Source organism: Sycon ciliatum, chromosome 11, assembly GCF_964019385.1.
Source record: "Sycon ciliatum chromosome 11, ocSycCili1.1, whole genome shotgun sequence".
NCBI classification, from domain to species: Eukaryota; Metazoa; Porifera; class Calcarea; order Leucosolenida; family Sycettidae; genus Sycon; species Sycon ciliatum.
This window is the reverse complement of record NC_088653.1, coordinates 2,987,142-3,006,161: the sequence shown is the minus strand read 5'-3', so window position 1 is coordinate 3,006,161 and position 19,020 is coordinate 2,987,142. Positions and strand designations below refer to the sequence as shown.

The 19,020-nt window shown below is 48.5% G+C and overlaps 1 protein-coding gene across 1 annotated transcript in view; it reads right to left on the bottom strand.

Moving 5' to 3' along the window:
- Positions 1-4,665: 4,665 nt before the first annotated feature.
- The window catches only part of LOC135827692 (sushi, von Willebrand factor type A, EGF and pentraxin domain-containing protein 1-like), a 34,735-nt gene continuing 20,380 nt past the window's right edge, over positions 4,666-19,020 (bottom strand). The window contains exons 11-20 of the mRNA XM_065340147.1: positions 18,553-18,858; positions 16,492-16,662; positions 14,912-15,217; positions 13,827-13,961; positions 11,980-12,150; positions 9,948-10,118; positions 8,368-8,673; positions 7,283-7,417; positions 6,250-6,434; positions 4,666-5,346 (exon numbers count right to left, since the gene is read on the bottom strand). Coding sequence (XP_065196219.1) covers positions 4,666-5,346; positions 6,250-6,434; positions 7,283-7,417; positions 8,368-8,673; positions 9,948-10,118; positions 11,980-12,150; positions 13,827-13,961; positions 14,912-15,217; positions 16,492-16,662; positions 18,553-18,858 — 2,567 coding nt within the window. The remainder of the gene's footprint in view (positions 5,347-6,249; positions 6,435-7,282; positions 7,418-8,367; positions 8,674-9,947; positions 10,119-11,979; positions 12,151-13,826; positions 13,962-14,911; positions 15,218-16,491; positions 16,663-18,552; positions 18,859-19,020) is intronic.

The following is a 19,020-nucleotide window of genomic DNA, read 5'->3' as shown; positions in this document are numbered from 1 at the left end:
AATGTGCAGTGCATACTGCCATGCACGTATGTACGTACCCCTTTTACTTTACAGGGAGCAGCTTCTATTCAAACCATGCTTCTGTGTTACGGCGATCTTTAAAAAAATCTGCTTCTATTCGAGTCATGCTTTGTTATGGATTGTATGCATGTTCTGTGCAACGTCACAGTCCTAGATTACATGCATGCTATGTGTGATGTCATTATCAGATTTTCTTAGCTACTGTTACCATGCGCCTAGTTACTGTTGCCATGCAGCACTCTTGGCTTCCTGTGCTGCATGTCTTTCCTCTCTGGTTTTACATTAACTTCCATGTTCCCTCTCAATGCAATGTATTTCTAAACTCTCCGATCGTCTGATGGGTGTTTATGAACATGAAACTCGGAGTTACGAGAAAGATTTTTGGTCCCTGTTGTTCTTGCTTTGTGTAGTACGCTCTGGCCATTTTCAGGCATCGAGCACTATTTGCAGCAAGGACTCGGGACACTTTGTCAAAACTCTCCGACCCGTGTGTATCAGTGGAGCGGTGCATGAGTGGTGTGCGGGCTGAATGCGAACCACATGTACCGGTCATACTCATATTCGCGACAGTACAGTTTTTTTCTTTTCACCTGTGTCGTCTCCCTGCCAGTTTTTTTCCCATTCCTGCGTTACTTGGACCTCATTTGCTTCCTTGTCATTGGACATGTTTAGTTAGTTCGGTTTGTGAAAACAAATAAACACAACCAACCAACCAACCAACTAACCAACTAACCTGGATTATGACAGTTTTACTTTACAGGTGCATTCTCAGTAATAGATCTAACTACAGTTAAACCTGGTGTAAGCGATGTCTTGATTTAGAGACCAGACACTCTTATCGGTCGTTTGTCCATGCACGGACAGTCCTACACACACACACTGTGGGATCGGGTTCAAGGCTTTAATATTGCAAAATCCTTGCAGCAATTTGTTTGTTTTGAACATCTCAAATCAAATGGGCAGGCTTGCCCAATATCATGATGGCGATTGAAATGGTACAACATTGCCACATAACTGGCATCATGTACTCTGCGATAGTCTCCAATATGAATAGACATACAAGTATAAATAAACGGCATTATGCAGCTGTGTAAGCAGTAGATGCACAGTTTGACTGCCAGGCATCTCCGTCAGATGCCAACTGCTTGCACAGCTGCATAATGCAGTTTATTATTTTATATTATTTTTATTTTACTCGGATGTTGAGCCAATAATAAATGTAGAAAGGAAAAGGACAAATGGATACGATTTATTTTACTAATAGCTATGAAAAGTATGAATGCCGCAGACATCACCACGCAACATGACAATTTGTTCAAGGTTTGGTATTGTGTGTTTCCAGAATCGATTTTCAAGCTCCGATCATCAGTGGAAATACGCCACTAAAGTGATCAAGGGAAAAATCCAAAGAAGTGTGACACATGACGCGTAAGTATTACAAAAAAGTGAGGGCCAAGATAAAGAGTAAGTGTGACAAATGGGCATGAACAGTGCAGAAACAACTCATGAACACGGGGTGCAAACTCACGAATAACCTAAGTGCTACAACATGTTCATTTTGCTTACACAAATCGGGCTTATGCGTACGAATACAAACAGCTTCAAGGATCTTCAACTGCTGGACATAACTTTGAACAAATTGTCATGTTGCGTGGTGATGTCTGCGGCATTCATACTTTTCGTAGCTATTATCAAACTTTTATCTCCATTAACACGCATGCACTCCCTATTGCAGACCAGTGGAGAGCACACATCATATGGAGGATTCATGGAGTGCTGGGCAACCGAATCTGGCATGTGATAATCATGTAGGATAGTCCACGCACGAGGTGCAGCCCATGAAATGGGCACCCATGAACTGGGCGGAGTGTGGACGGCCTGTATGATAGTGTGTATGTATGTCCACGCACAAAGTGCAGCCCATGAGATGGGCGCCCATGAAATGGACGGAGTGTGGACGGCCCACGCACACGAGGTGCAGCCCATGAATGGGCACCCATGAACTGGGCGGAGTGTGGACGGCCTGTATGATAGTGTGTATGTATGTCCACGCACAAAGTGCAGCCCATGAGATGGGCGCCCATGAAATGGACGGAGTGTGGACGCCCACGCACGAAGTGCAATGCCCGTTAGGAGGCAGGAGTGTGGGAGTATGAGTGTGATGGCCGAAGGCCGTGATAATTGCCAGATGAGAGGAGATAGCTGGCCCAGCACTCCTATTTATTTTCGTCTTGTATGAATTATGATACCTGTGTTGAATCAAGGATATCAATATTATTCATAGATGGGAAGAGGTGGGTGGGTAAGAAAGGAACAAACCGGTGTTCTTCTCACTACCCAAGCAAAGCAAATATGAAGTAGCAATACGGCCAGCGCAAAGTATGGTGTATGCGTTACGGGTTCAAGCTCTGATGTGTGCTGCAGCCGCATATGGCTGGTTGGCTGGCGAGTTCAGGTGAGTTCCGGCGTACGCATGTAACATGCCACCACAGCGTGCATGTACGTGTTACTTGACATGCATCAATGAATAGCGTGGGATCTGCGGGCTCTTTGGAAGCCGTTAGGAGTTAGGAGTGTGGGAGTATGAGTGTGATGGCCGAAGGCCGTGATAATTGCCAGATGAGAGAAGATAGCTGGCCCATGGTTGCCCAGCCTCCATGCTAAGTTGTGACACATTGCAATGCACGTGAATGACACCGTTGTTGCTATCAGCGCAGTTTGTCAGCACAATCCTAGCAGAGCAAGTTGCTGTGCTGTTCCAAACGGTCAGCCGTGTGGGTACGTGCATGGGTGCGAGTTGCGTGCCCGCGTGGCGGGTTCTTACATACCTCCATGCGTTGTGTGATGCGCTTGTACCTCTGATAGCTTTTGGGTCAACTGCGCCATGTCTGTGTCGGTTGTCCTGATGAAGCGCAAGACGCTGTCGCTTCTCCATCGGCCCATTGCCCTGATTAGCCAGTCCGGGGTACCCGCCATGGCTGCAGTTGTGGCGGCACCGATGTGGAACGAATGACCAGCGTAATCGCGTGAATTGGGTGTTCCCGTGAGTGGGAGAAGCTGTCGGAGCTTTTCTGTCAGTGCCTGCCTGGTCAGCGGTCTCCCAGGGCGGTAGCGGAAGAGTGCGTCAGTGGCGTCAGACGGACAGACTGTAAAATATGCCAGGAGGGCGGCAACCGGGCAAGGTTGTGAAGTGGTACTACCGATTATCTGCATGGCCCTGACGAAGTTGGTCCGTCTTCGATTGCTTGATGTGGAAGCGGATATATGTGCGTCCTTAAGTGACATCCAGAGTCACATCCTGGCGCGTGGCATGAGTGGCAGGGTCAAACCCGGCTGGAGGCGCAGTGAATTCAGCGCATCGAAGAGATCTGAAGAAGGCGAGCACCATTGCCGCCTTGAGCATGCCCTTGTCCTGCTGGTGACGCCGTTGGTCCAGGCTGAGTTGGTTGAGGAGCTTCCGCAGCAAATCAATGGTGATTGGGAGGCGAGTGCGCTGGATTGCCGGGTCAGTCGCCGTCCTCTTGATGCCTCGCATAACACGTGGCGGCAGCAATGCATTCATCGTTGGATCTCGGAATCCGGCTTCGAGATGCATGTTGCGTACTGCGGCCATGTAGACATGAATTGTCTGTGGTTGAACCGATTGTGTGAGGTGTGCTGCGAAGCAGCTGGGCATCGTGTCTGTAGCCGGCATGGGCGTCCATCTCTGCAACGCACAGAATTGCGTAAATTTCCTTTCACCAGTGGCGTACGTGCGCCGTGTTGTCGGGGCGATTGCCATGGCTGCCAGGTCGGCGACCTCCTGCATCAGTCCAGGAGAGGGAGGCGGATTGCAGTGTCCGGGGCTTGCTGTGCTGATGGTGCCAGCTGCTGGAATGCCTGTCAGAGTGATACAGAAATAGGGCTTGGCGCGGCTAAACCTCTTGTTGATATCCCATAAGCGCCGCGTAAATGTTCTGCCTGGTACGACGACGCTCGACGCAAAGGAGAGTTTCCCCAGGAAGTGAACGAGTTTGTGTTGCGTGGTCTGGGTGCAGCGTGACAGCTCGCTGAGGAGCTCGCGGAGGTCCGTCGGTTTGTCGTCTGGGAGACGGGCTTCCATGCGCACCGTGTCCAGCACAATTCCGAGGAGGGCAGTAATGTGTGAAAGCGGACAGTGTTCAGGGGAGTGGAAGTCGGCTTACTTTTTCTCAGTGGGCTTCGAAGTCTTCTCGTGGCTATCTGCAGGGCGCTGCCACCTGAAGCGGGTGGTGCTGGTGCAGGATGTGGCGGCATGTCCTTTGTCTTCACATGAGCTGCAGGCGTAAAGACGGTCGCAGGGTGTGCGGGAACAGGGCCTGCCGCGGTTGAAGTTAAAACAGACTTGGCGGGTGCTGCCCGCCACTGATGGAAAGGGCTGCGCGTGTTGAGCTGCGGCATGTGGGCAGGCAGCGGTCGCGGCTGTTTTGGAGCGTGCATTTGGTGCATGACAGACGGGGAGAGCGGAGTAGGCGAATACTCCACAGCGTCTGATTGATCACGTCCCAGCGCAGTGCCATGCTGGCGGTGTGTTGGCGAAATGCTCGATCATAGTTCAGCACAGGAGACGTCTGCATGACAGACGTGGAGAGCGGAGTAGGCGAATACTCCACAGCGTCTGATTGATCACGTCGCAGCACAGTGCCATGCTGGCGGTGTGTTGGCGAAATGCTCGATCATAGTTCCGCACAGCAGACGTCTGCATGACAGACGGGGAGAGCGGAGTAGGCGAATACTCCACAGCGTCTGATTGATCACGTCGCAGCGCAGTGCCATGCTGGCGGTGTGTTGGCGAAATGCTCGATCATAGTTCAGCACAGCAGACGTCGTGAACTGTTGGTTCGCAGTACAAAGTATGTGCTGGTAGCAGACGAGCTCATGAGCTCGGTCAGGACGAGCAAGAACGACGATGCCCATGTAGATCGTCCAGGCCTCCAGCCAAGCCGAGAAGTCGTTGATCGCGCGCGTGTGCTTTGCGCTGAGGTTGAGCGAGAGCTGAGCCATGTCGCCGCCAGCTGTTACCAGTTGTATTGGCTCCTGTCCCTGGGAGCTGAAATTTTCCAGCAAGAGTTCCTCAAGTTCCACAAACTCTCCGCGCTGGATTTTTTCAATCGCGCGACGTGGCGGTGTGGGTAGAACCGAGGGCTTGGAGAGAACTGGAGGTCCTGGCAAAGTCAGGGTTCCGATAGAACTGGAAGTTCCGGGCAGGATAGGTCCGGAGCTTGACGCTCGGAGCGTGGGAGCGATCTTTCGGGTGCGGAGCACGCGCGTGGGAGAGATCGGCTTCCAGATCAGACTCAGCACTGTCTGTTCTCCAGGCGTTCCACACGTTCGAGGAGAGAGTGGAGGGCGTTCATCTTCATAACGGCTGAGGAAATGATGTCCGGGGAGAGCAATGAGGGCTCGTCCTGCATAGAAGCGTCGGTGCCTGGAGCGGGGTCAGAAGTCTGAACTAGCTGCTGACGGTGTGTCGGAGGCATCAGGCGCGAAGGCGCGCATGCCGTCAGTCCGCGCGTATGGCGAGGTCGAAGCCCTACCCGAGCGGCGACGGGTAACCTCGACGGCATACCCGCGGCCGCGTCCACGTCTGCTTCCTCGTACAGAGCCTCGTGGCATGGTGAAAGAGAGAGAAAGGCAGTGAGAAAGGAGAAAGGAACAAACCGGTGTTCTTCTCACTACCCAAGCAAAGCAAATATCAAGTAGCAATGTGGCCAGCGCGAAGTATGGTGTATGCGTTACGGGTTCAAGCTCCGATGTGTGCTGCAGCCGCATATGGCTGGTTGGCTGGCGAGTTCAGGTGAGTTCCGGCGTACGCATGTTACATGCCACCACAGCGTGCATGTACGTGTTACTTGACATGCATCAATCAATAGCGTGGGATCTGCGGGCTCTTTGGAAGCCGCTGGAGCGCGTGTGAAGTGGTGGCTTGTGCAATGTGTTAACCTACATTACCGCAAGCTCTAATGTGCTACGTAGATTATTTTTTTATTTTACTATTTTTTATTTTCGGCAAACGCAGCTGATGATGATGATAATTATACAAGTATGTCTGCTGCAACGCAACCGCTGTATCAACAATGACGAAAATACCAGTTGGTGGTCCAAACCGACAACGATGGTGGCGATTCTGACGGCCTCACTTGGCTTTGTGATCTGTGTTCTACGGTATGGCAAGAGACTAGGATTCGATCAGAGTTCTACACAACTAACCAAGTAGAACTCACAGTCACAACGCGGAGCCACTGACGACAGACTCCCATTCTCCAAGCAACTTTGAACGGCATCGCCGATCAGAGCCAGATTGTTAAGGCAAGAATAGGTGACGGCTTCCTGGAACTGAATTACCATCCTATTAGCAATGCCACCGGCAATTTCAGATACATTACATTTAACAACTGCAGACAGAAGAAGAAATGGGAGAAACGTAACAGGCTATAAGTAAATCTGGTTTGTCATATCACATATCCACTTCAGACTACAGATTGTAGGCTCACAATGACAACATGATTAAGACCCGTGTTCTGACAACACTTCTACCAAGTACACCGCCTTTTCTGCGGAATATCTTCACTATAAGAACAACAATGGAGGAAGATAATACCTATACAGGTTTGATGTGATGTCTCTTCTGTAGCTGAGGTATCTCAGTTGTTCGTGCAACCTTCGCTCCATGTAAAGCAGATGAGGCCCGCAGAACCTTGCCCGAAAAATATCATCACACGTCATCAACTTTTTGCAGGCCGGAATAGTGGGATGGTCTCTAAGACCATGATTGGGAAACAGACGGTCCCAGGTTCAAGTCCTCCCGAAGGGAGCGGAAGGAATTTTTCTAGCCGTGCTGCAACCCACAGTTGATTGGGGATTTCGGTTTTCACCACTTTGGGATTGATGTGTTCTACATCTACTACCCTCCCTCCCCCTCCCCCCCCCACCACCCCCACCCCCCCCCCCACCACCCCCCCCCCCCCCCCACCAACATTTGTGCGTTCTGATCCTAGAGGGTGGTTGCGTTCCTGCATATGCGTTCCTGCGGATGCGTTCCTGCGGATGCGTTCCTGCAGCTTCCAGCCGAGTCTCAAACTTTGACGTCGCTGAGTACAGATCATGCCGGTATTCAGTGCAAATGGTGAAGTGTTAACGGACTCCAGTCTGAATAGAGAGTACAGAGTGGGAAGTGGGGAGTGGAGTGAGTGAGGAGGGGGATGCGCGTGGACAGATCAACAATAACCAAGCTTAAACTTACTGGTGCAGGTATGGATTTGCGTAGTTGCATTACTGCACACTGGTTGTGCATGGAGGTATTCATAACCACGTTCACATGTGACAGTACCGTTCTCTGAAATATTAGATATTCTGTCTCCATCCGTACGTTGGCAAGCTTGGAGCACAAATAGAACAGTGGAAAATCGAATGATCAGATTGGGCGGAAAACTCTAGAGATCAAGAGGATAATTCTTTTGGCATGAAAACGTCCCATAATTCTCCCTAGGATGGCTTATGATTCACTATAGGTGACATATAGAGCGTGTGCAGTTCATCCACCATCTGTATGGGGCTCAATTTGCCAAAGACTGGAATACACAGACAGCAGAACAATCAGCTGCGGTTTCGTAACTCTGAGTTTCACGAGCTGAATCGAGCATCAGACGAAAATTGGTAGTGACCCTGCCCTGAGAGTACTGCTATTAAACCGTAAAGTACCGTTGATCCGCCCCCTCTCTAATTCCCGCCTCCTGTCGATGTTCTACCTGTGAAGCGACTTCGGCTTATACAACGAAAACACGATGTTGAGCCGACGCATGCACTGCTGTACAAAATATTTGCCAATCCAGCATGTAAATGTGCACACTCCAGTCTGAACTTCTGCGTTGTTGTACATCGTACTGCACTTGACAGCCTTGATCTAATTCCCACCGCCTGCCGAAAACCCAGCTGAGAAGCGACATGGCGTGGTCCTTTACGGTACATGTACCATGAATGCGGCAAGCCCAGCATAGCAAGCACGATGTTAAATGCGTGAGCAAGAATTACCTATCTGTGTATTGTTCATTCCCATGGAATCAGGGGACAAAGCTTGACAAGAGATGACACAATTATATGACACATGTGACATTTAAGAACTGTGTATTCGATATTATGCTAGGATCCACCTCGTAGCCAGAACAGCTCATTGCTAAAAACTGAGCAAAACCAGTGTGCATTGGACCCATCAGCCCATCCTTTATTTCCCATCTTCTCCTTATAGCATATCATTATAATGGCAGTCACTTCAATCCTCATATATAATTATATAATGATAAAAAGAATTGGCACTGGGTTTTCTCTTACGTATTTCGCAAGTGACGTATATGGAGGCGTTCACGAAACGGGTGGAAACAGGGTGGGCTAGTGTTCCGGTTGCAAATGCAATCTCATCGGTTTTTCCATCTTCAAACTGGTTGATCCAGGCTATGCGGGTATCACCGAGCAATGTTGATGTGCATCCCGACTCGTACGCGTTCGCACTTAGTAATATGCCATTGCGTACCCTGCATATGTCATGGCCATCTGTAAAGTTGAATACCTTAGCATCGTGCGTCCGTTTCAGGACTGCGCCAACCTGAGGACAGTAGCTGTACCCAGTCAGTGACGTATCTGGGTGGAAGCACATATAGAAACAGATATAAAGATACAAGAACTGAGATTGTGAGCAGGGGCGTAGGAGGGGTTTTGGAAGTGGTACGACCAAAGGCAAAGGTCGGCGCGGCCGAAGGCCGTGTTGGAGGGGGTCCGGGGGACTTCCCCCGGGAAAATTTTGTAAAAAAGACACAAAATCCTGCGTTCTGGGAACTTCTGGCACACTTCACACACACTTCTGGCGCAGTGTGCATGCAGTCGAGTCGAGTACGGTAGACTCAGTCCGACTGCAGATGCATAACAGATCTACGAGTCTAGAAAAAGGTCAAAGTCTGATGCGCATATGCATCGATGGATCCTGATTTTTTTTTTATTACGGTTTTGCACATTCCGGACGGACCACACTTTTCGAAAAGTGGTACGGCCATGGTCGTACCAGTCGTAGCGGGTGCTACGCCCCTGGTGAGCCAAGGAAAGAAAGTTGTAACAAGGAAATCGTGGGCACGAGTCATGCTCTTCATGCCGTGGAATGTCTCAGTACTCCTAGTCACGTTTGTGCTAAGTTGTGCACGTCTGACTCTTCAAAATCTGGTTTAGTTAGCCGACGCGATCGCATGACTTGTGCCAACAATTTTCATGTTACAAGAAGTTACAAGTGGTTTCAAATACTTATCATCTCTGCTGGTCATTTTTGCAACACATCACTCCGTACTTGAGCTACTGTGGTTTGGGTTCGCAAGAAGACATAAAATGGCACAGACCATCATTGCACCCGGTCTTGTGAGGACAGGTTTTGAGAATTCTTTCACTATCCATGCACTGTTAAAATGTCAACCGTGACCCGTGAATTCAGCAAGTAAATGCAGGGCCATATAAGGAACGACCTGCATTGGCAATGCGGTTACAGTGGCCCACGTAATGACAAATAACTGTCCCAGAGAGTTGCTAATACACACAGTGTTTAAATGTGATGAACTACAAATTAATGTGTGTGAAAAGAGAAAAAGAGAGGTTGAACAAATCAAACACCAAAGTGGAAATTCGGTAACGGTGACTGAATGACTCCAACATACCACAAGCATTATGCAAGAATTGTAAGTGATCATCACCACTCTGCTACTGCAGTAAAGACCTGATGGGCAGATTCCAAAGGTGGCCTGGGATGAGCGGACCAGAATTGGCTTCTGATGTGAGTCAAAATGTTGGCGTGTGTTCATTTTTTGTGTTTCATGTCGCATTTTGTGACTTTTGTCAAAGTTCAAGACAATACATGCACATCGAACAGAACTTACTGGCACAGCGTGGCGGCACTGAAGACAGATTTCTGTCAGCCATACAACTTTGCGTGGCTACACCCACCACAGCTAGATTGTGAAGGCAAGAATAGGTGACAGTTTCCTGGTATTGAATTACCATCCTGTCGGTCAAACCATTAGCAATTGGTTGTACATTACATTTCACCGCTGTATAAAGCATGCGAAATGGAAGGAAAAAAAAGAGTTTCAAAGGTGTATGACATTCTGCATTTGGTCCAAAAAACAGATTGGAGGCATGGAACAAGGATTGATTTTTAGTCATTCTTTGTCTAGTATCAAGACAACAATTCACACAGTTGACCCAGTACACGTCGTGCCCCCCCCCCCCCACACACACCATTTGTCAAGAGGACTACGGCAATGGAGGAGGACCACATGGCCTATGACTGCAGGAGAGCGGGGGGGGGGGGGGGGTGGGGGGGGAAGGTATTATACGATAATGTATGTCCCACATCTACCCACGCCAACAAACTCTCATTTTGTGACTCATTGGCCTAAAATGATTTTGTCGTTCTTCTTGCCTTAAAAACTGCATGCAACACTCCAGTCAACGGGAGCACCAAAACGTGTCGGTATAACATGGAGAAACATTAGTTTTTGAGTTGCAAGTGCTCATAGCTTTTTTTAGTCGAAAATACACTTTAATCTGCAGCTTTAGGTGTAGTGCTAGAGATGTACTTACTGTCTAGACAACGCAACATGTTTCGTGCTCAGATATGAGTTTGCACGTACTTTAGCATGAGCATGAACCTAAGAGCTTGGCACCGGCAATTGACACCAAGTAAGCCTACCCGAAAGAAAATGAGGAAAATCAAGTTAAAGAAACAGCGAGGAGACGCACTGACACTAACAGTGAGATCAACACCTCACGGCTACGAAGCTGCGGGACTCTCCGCTGATCGTCTATCCGTGTGGAGGCAAAGTAAGCGCGGGCAACATTCTGCTGGAGCGAGCGCTGAGCTGAAGCTGGATTGGTGACTGTCATACCTGCTGTTTACTCCTCCACACCGGCGCATAATGATGTACAAAACTCAGGGCCTGCTAGAGAGCCGGGTCACGCGCCCGGCTGGGGAACTGCATGACCTGGCTGAACAGATATCACCGGGTCCAGTCTCACCCGGCTGAAAAAAATGTCTCAGACTGACAATGGATTCCTAAAATACTGGTATTTTACGACACGCTGACCCCATCTGTTGCAAATCTAGCGCAACCGTACACACTACAATCTACAAGCGACAGACTCGGCTAGGGTCAACTGGGGTCAACTGGTTCCAGCGCGATCTGGCCAGCGGCGAGCAGGAAGTCGTGACATTCAAAGTCGATGGGGCAGGCAGTCAAAAGCGTAACTAATTACTTAGGCTATAGCTTTTGACACAGTTGCAAGTTTTCATCCGACTGGTGATTTGGACGATGGAGCTCGCAGCGAAGAGAAAAAGAACGCACGCTTTCCAAGACTTTTGGAAGAAAGGTCGACCCTGGCTGGACTACGAGCATGTCAGTCTATCCATGTCATACGCATTTCCAAACTTTGGAAATCCACCGCCGCTCGTGTTCCGGGAACGCGAGCGGCGGTGGATTTGGTCGCGATGCGTGGTTGAAAGTTCATACATGTCACGTGCCTGTTGTCAGGTCGTTGCTAGCATTTGGCCAATCAGAGCAGCACCGTACCAGGGCATTATCGTCTGGTACTTTGGCAGGTACTTTGGCAAGAGATCTCTAGTTAGAAGCTGCAGATCAGAGATTTTCACTGGTGTGTGCCATGTCCGGCATGCAACGAGACTACGGCACGATCAGAATTCTACACAACAAATCAAATAGCGTATCTCCCAGATTGTAAGTCGCTCCTTTTCACACTAAACTTCAAGTGCAAAGAAGGCGGTGTGACCTACAATCAAGTGTGACTCCTTACTTATGTGAATGCATTGAGACGATTTGGTTCGGACGTGAGAATGGGCTGCGACTTATAATCAAGTGCGACTTGTAATTGGGGAAATATGGTAGAACTCACAGTCACAACGAGGCGCCACTGACGACAGACTCCCATTCGCCAAGCAACTTTGCGTGGCAATGCCCACAAGAGCTAGATTGTCTTGGCACGTATAGGTGACCGTATCCTGGAACTGTATCACCGTACGGTTAACAGTAGCATTAGCAATAGCTGGTACATCACACTTCACAGCTGTACAAAGGAATACAAAAAAAGGAGAAAAGCACCAGCCCGAATGTAAAGCAGTCGTGTGATCTCAAATCGTTGTAAGCTATGTTTGGACGACACTTCAACACAGCACACTGCCTCGCCTTTGAATTCTCCTCACAATAAGAACAGCCATGGAGGACGAATACACCCAAAGTATACAGGTTTGATGTTAATTTGATATCATATTATGCCTCTTCACTAACTGAGGTATCCCAGTTGTTCGTACAACCTTCGCTTCCTAAGCGTCAGGCGAAATAGCACGTCATAGTACATTCGAGATCAGCGGGAAGAAGATGACGACGTCCACTAATTTAGTATCTGTGCACACGAATCTGTTGTGTGTGTTACTCTGTGTGTCAGCTATGGCATCATCGCCTGTGGTTCCATGCCTAGCCTGTACGTCTGAATCATCCTGCAAAGTTTGAATGACGTAGGTTGAGCGATCGCTCCACGAAACATACTTTTTGAAATTCTCTTCATAGTATATCTTCCACCACTGAAATTTCGAATTTCTTCGAATTTTTAGCTGAGAGGGGTGGCTTGCAACCTCGATATGGCTTGTTCCAGGCTTGCTTTGGAGCCATCGCCTGTTGAAACAGTGGCGGGAAGCTGCCCTGCAGCTGTTCCAACAGGAAATTAATCGATCCGAGAAAGCGTGAGTCCGCGAATCTCGGTTGAATATTGAGTATTTCAAGCCTTTTCACGACGAAGATGGAGTTCTTTTTGGAGATGGACGTCGCGGCAAAGGACATGGTGTCCGACTTCTGGCGTCTGGTGAAGCCAGGGATCATTTGTCCAGTCAGGTCGGCAGCCTAGCCGTCGGTAAGCTTGTGTTTGGATCCCGTTCTGCTCGATGTGGTAGATCACAAACAATTTGATATCGCACAAATTGATCTAAGCATCGTGCGTACGATATTTTATATTCAGAAAATCCCAAAGTGTCTCTGTGTGGTCGTCCTATGCCACGAGGAACTCCAATCAGGCTCCTGTGTCCTCTGCCTTCATGATTGAATGTCCACTTCGTTTGAACAACGAACACAACAATCGAGGACGGCTTTGCAATGAAAAATACAGCTATACTGGAGCTGAAAAAAAAGAAGAAAAAAACGTGCTCAGGATGAGACTCGAGTACACGCATACTCTCCCAGCAGGTGAAACGCAAATTTTTGTGAAAAATGCGTCTCTAAGACCATGATTGGGAAACAGACGGTCCCAGGTTCAAGTCCTCCCGAAGGGAGCGGAAGGAATTTTTCTAGCCGTGCTGCAACCCACAGTTGATTGGGGATTTCGGTTTTCACCACTTTGGGATTGATGTGTTCTACATCTACTACCCTCCCTCCCCCCTCCCCCCCCCCCCCCCACCACCCCCACCCCCCCCCCCCCCCACCACCCCCCCCCCCACCAACATTTGTGCGTTCTGATCCTAGAGGGTGGTTGCGTTCCTGCATATGCGTTCCTGCGGATGCGTTCCTGCAGCTTCCAGCCGAGTCTCAAACTTTGACGTCGCTGAGTACAGATCATGCCGGCATTCAGTGCAAATGGTGAAGTGTTAACGGACTCCAGTCTGAATAGAGAGTACAGAGTGGGAAGTGGGGAGTGGAGTGAGTGAGGAGGGGGATGCGCGTGGACAGATCAACAATAACCAAGCTTAAACTTACTGGTGCAGGTATGGATTTGCGTAGTTGCATTACTGCACACTGGTTGTGCATGGAGGTATTCATAACCACGTTCACATGTGACAGTACCGTTCTCTGAAATACTAGTTATTCTGTCTCCATCCGTACGTTGGCAAGCTTGGAGCACAAATAGAACAGTGGAAAATCGAATGATCAGATTGGGCGGAAAACTCTAGAGATCAAGAGGATAATTCTTTTGGCATGAAAACGTCCCATAATTCTCCCTAGGATGGCTTATGATTCACTATAGGTGACATATAGAGCGTGTGCAGTTCATCCACCATCTGTATGGGGCTCAATTTGCCAAAGACTGGAATACACAGACAGCAGAACAATCAGCTGCGGTTTCGTAACTCTGAGTTTCACGAGCTGAATCGAGCATCAGACGAAAATTGGTAGTGACCCTGCCCTGAGAGTACTGCTATTAAACCGTAAAGTACCGTTGATCCGCCCCCTCTCTAATTCCCGCCTCCTGTCGATGTTCTACCTGTGAAGCGACTTCGGCTTATACAACGAAAATACGATGTTGAGCCGACGCATGCACTGCTGTACAAAATATTTGCCAATCCAGCATGTAAATGTGCACACTCCAGTCTGAACTTCTGCGTTGTTGTACATCGTACTGCACTTGACAGCCTTGATCTAATTCCCACCGCCTGCCGAAAACCCAGCTGAGAAGCGACATGGCGTGGTCCTTTACGGTACATGTACCATGAATGCGGCAAGCCCAGCATAGCAAGCACGATGTTAAATGCGTGAACAAGCATTACCTATCTGTGTATTGTTCATTCCCATGGAATCAGGGGACAAAGCTTGACAAGAGATGACACAATTATATGACACATGTGACATTTAAGAACTGTGTATTCGATATTATGCTAGGATCCACCTCGTAGCCAGAACAGCTCATTGCTAAAAACTGAGCAAAACCAGTGTGCATTGGACCCATCAGCCCATCCTTTATTTCCCATCTTCTCCTTATAGCATATCATTATAATGGCAGTCACTTCAATCCTCATATATAATTATATAATGATAAAAAGAATTGGCACTGGGTTTTCTCTTACGTATTTCGCAAGTGACGTATATGGAGGCGTTCACGAAACGGGTGGAAACAGGGTGGGCTAGTGTTCCGGTTGCAAATGCAATCTCATCGGTTTTTCCATCTTCAAACTGGTTGATCCAGGCAAAGTGGGTATCACCGAGCAATGTTGATGTGCATCCCGACTCGTACGCGTTCGCACTTAGTAATATGCCATTGCGTACCCTGCATATGTCATGGCCATCTGTAAAGTTGAATACCTTAGCATCGTGCGTCCGTTTCAGGACTGCGCCAACCTGAGGACAGTAGCTGTACCCAGTCAGTGACGTATCTGGGTGGAAGCACATATAGAAACAGATATAAAGATACAAGAACTGAGATTGTGAGCAGGGGCGTAGGAGGGGTTTTGGAAGTGGTACGACCAAAGGCAAAGGTCGGCGCGGCCGAAGGCCGTGTTGGAGGGGGTCGGGGGGACCTCCCCCGGGAAAATTTTGTAAAAAAGACACAAAATCCTGCGTTCTGGGAACTTCTGGCACACTTCACACACACTTCTGGCGCAGTGTGCATGCAGTCGAGTCGAGTACGGTAGACTCAGTCCGACTGCAGATGCATAACAGATCTACGAGTCTAGAAAAAGGTCAAAGTCTGATGCGCATATGCATCGATGGATCCTGATTTTTTTTTTATTACGGTTTTGCACATTCCGGACGGACCACACTTTTCGAAAAGTGGTACGGCCATGGTCGTACCAGTCGTAGCGGGTGCTACGCCCCTGGTGAGCCAAGGAAAGAAAGTTGTAACAAGGAAATCGTGGGCACGAGTCATGCTCTTCATGCCGTGGAATGTCTCAGTACTCCTAGTCACGTTTGTGCTAAGTTGTGCACGTCTGACTCTTCAAAATCTGGTTTAGTTAGCCGACGCGATCGCATGACTTGTGCCAACAATTTTCATGTTACAAGAAGTTACAAGTGGTTTCAAATACTTATCATCTCTGCTGGTCATTTTTGCAACACATCACTCCGTACTTGAGCTACTGTGGTTTGGGTTCGCAAGGAGACATAAAATGGCACAGACCATCATTGCACCCGGTCTTGTGAGGACAGGTTTTGAGAATTCTTTCACTATCCATGCACTGTTAAAATGTCAACCGTGACCCGTGAATTCAGCAAGTAAATGCAGGGCCATATAAGGAACGACCTGCATTGGCAATGCGGTTACAGTGGCCCACGTAATGACAAATAACTGTCCCAGAGAGTTGCTAATACACACAGTGTTTAAATGAGATGAACTACAAATTAATGTGTGTGAAAAGAGAAAAAGAGAGGTTGAACAAATCAAACACCAAAGTGGAAATTCGGTAACGGTGACTGAATGACTCCAACATACCACAAGCATTATGCAAGAATTGTAAGTGATCATCACCACTCTGCTACTGCAGTAAAGACCTGATGGGCAGATTCCAAAGGTGGCCTGGGATGAGCGGACCAGAATTGGCTTCTGATGTGAGTCAAAATGTTGGCGTGTGTTCATTTTTTGTGTTTCATGTCGCATTTTGTGACTTTTGTCAAAGTTCAAGACAATACATGCACATCGAACAGAACTTACTGGCACAGCGTGGCGGCACTGAAGACAGATTTCTGTCAGCCATACAACTTTGCGTGGCTACACCCACCACAGCTAGATTGTGAAGGCAAGAATAGGTGACAGTTTCCTGGTATTGAATTACCATCCTGTCGGTCAAACCATTAGCAATTGGTTGTACATTACATTTCACCGCTGTATAAAGCATGCGAAATGGAAGGAAAAAAAAGAGTTTCAAAGGTGTATGACATTCTGCATTTGGTCCAAAAAACAGATTGGAGGCATGGAACAAGGATTGATTTTTAGTCATTCTTTGTCTAGTATCAAGACAACAATTCACACAGTTGACCCAGTACACGTCGTGCCCCCCCCCCCCCCCCCCACACACACACCATTTGTCAAGAGGACTACGGCAATGGAGGAGGACCACATGGCCTATGACTGCAGGAGAGCGGGGGGGGGGGGGGGGGGGGGGGGGGAAGGTATTATACGATAATGTATGTCCCACATCTACCCACGCCACCAAACTCTCATTTTGTGACTCATTGGCCTAAAATGATTTTGTCGTTCTTCTTGCCTTAAAAACTGCATGCAACACTCCAGTCAACGGGAGCACCAAAACGTGTCGGTATAACATGGAGAAACATTAGTTTTTGAGTTGCAAGTGCTCATAGCTTTTTTTAGTCGAAAATACACTTTAATCTGCAGCTTTAGGTGTAGTGCTAGAGATGTACTTACTGTCTAGACAACGCAACATGTTTCGTGCTCAGATATGAGTTTGCACGTACTTTAGCATGAGCATGAACCTAAGAGCTTGGCACCGGCAATTGACACCAAGTAAGCCTACCCGAAAGAAAATGAGGAAAATCAAGTTAAAGAAACAGCGAGGAGACGCACTGACACTAACAGTGAGATCAACACCTCACGGCTACGAAGCTGCGGGACTCTCCGCTGATCGTCTATCCGTGTGGAGGCAAAGTAAGCGCGGGCAACATTCTGCTGGAGCGAGCGCTGAGCTGAAGCTGGATTGGTGACTGTCATACCTGCTGTTTACTCCTCCACACCGGCGCATAATGATGTACAAAACTCAGGGCCTGCTAGAGAGCCGGGTCACGCGCCCGGCTGGGGAACTGCATGACCTGGCTGAACAGATATCACCGGGTCCAGTCTCACCCGGCTGAAAAAAATGTCTCAGACTGACAATGGATTCCTAAAATACTGGTATTTTACGACACGCTGACCCCATCTGTTGCAAATCTAGCGCAACCGTACACACTACAATCTACAAGCGACAGACTCGGCTAGGGTCAACTGGGGTCAACTGGTTCCAGCGCGATCTGGCCAGCGGCGAGCAGGAAGTCGTGACATTCAAAGTCGATGGGGCAGGCAGTCAAAAGCGTAACTAATTACTTAGGCTATAGCTTTTGACACAGTTGCAAGTTTTCATCCGACTGGTGATTTGGACGATGGAGCTCGCAGCGAAGAGAAAAAGAACGCACGCTTTCCAAGACTTTTGGAAGAAAGGTCGACCCTGGCTGGACTACGAGCATGTCAGTCTATCCATGTCATACGCATTTCCAAACTTTGGAAATCCACCGCCGCTCGTGTTCCGGGAACGCGAGCGGCGGTGGATTTGGTCGCGATGCGTGGTTGAAAGTTCATACATGTCACGTGCCTGTTGTCAGGTCGTTGCTAGCATTTGGCCAATCAGAGCAGCACCGTACCAGGGCATTATCAGACGATAATGCCCGGATACGGCGTACCCATGCCCATTAGGAATGACCCCAGGCGTACTACGTACGCTGGTGCACTGCCAAATATGCAACAAGCCATGCCTTTTACGGCAGTGACCTGGTACAAAATTGGCAGTACTCCAGCGCAAGTAGAACACATGGGACCATCCCTAAGGACACCACATGCACTCGCACACACCACACAAAACGAAACTACTTACGTGCACCATGAGGAGAGGAGGAGGAAGGGGAATGAATAATAGTCATGAAACATGTGAGAGACGTAAATTTAGTAGTGTCGTAATGAGGTTGGAGATGTTAAACCTTTCAATGATTGGAGTGCTTCACTTACGTATTTCGCACACGACGTATACTGACGCGTTCACGAAAAGAGTGGCAACAGGTTTGGCTGGTGTTCCGGTGACAAACGCAATCCTATCGTTTGCTCCATCCTCAAACTGGTTGACCCAGGCAACTCGTGTCGCACCAAAAAATGTGAATGTGCAATTGCTCCCGTACGCTTTTGGACTTAGTAATCTACCATTGTGCAGCTTGCATATAAAATCGCCATCTGTAAAGTTGAAAAGCTTGGAGTCGTGTGTCCGTTGCAGGACCGCACCAACTTCAGGACAGTAGCTGTACCCAGTCAGTGATGAATCTGGAGAGGAGCACAACATATATATGCAATTAAAAAAAAACTTTATATCTCTGCTGGTCGATAATCTTAATTAACCGTCCACCTCTCCACATTGCGCTCGTGGCCCACATTCACAACACTATATTCCATAGCGAGAAAGTTCGCTCTTGGATAGAAGTTCCA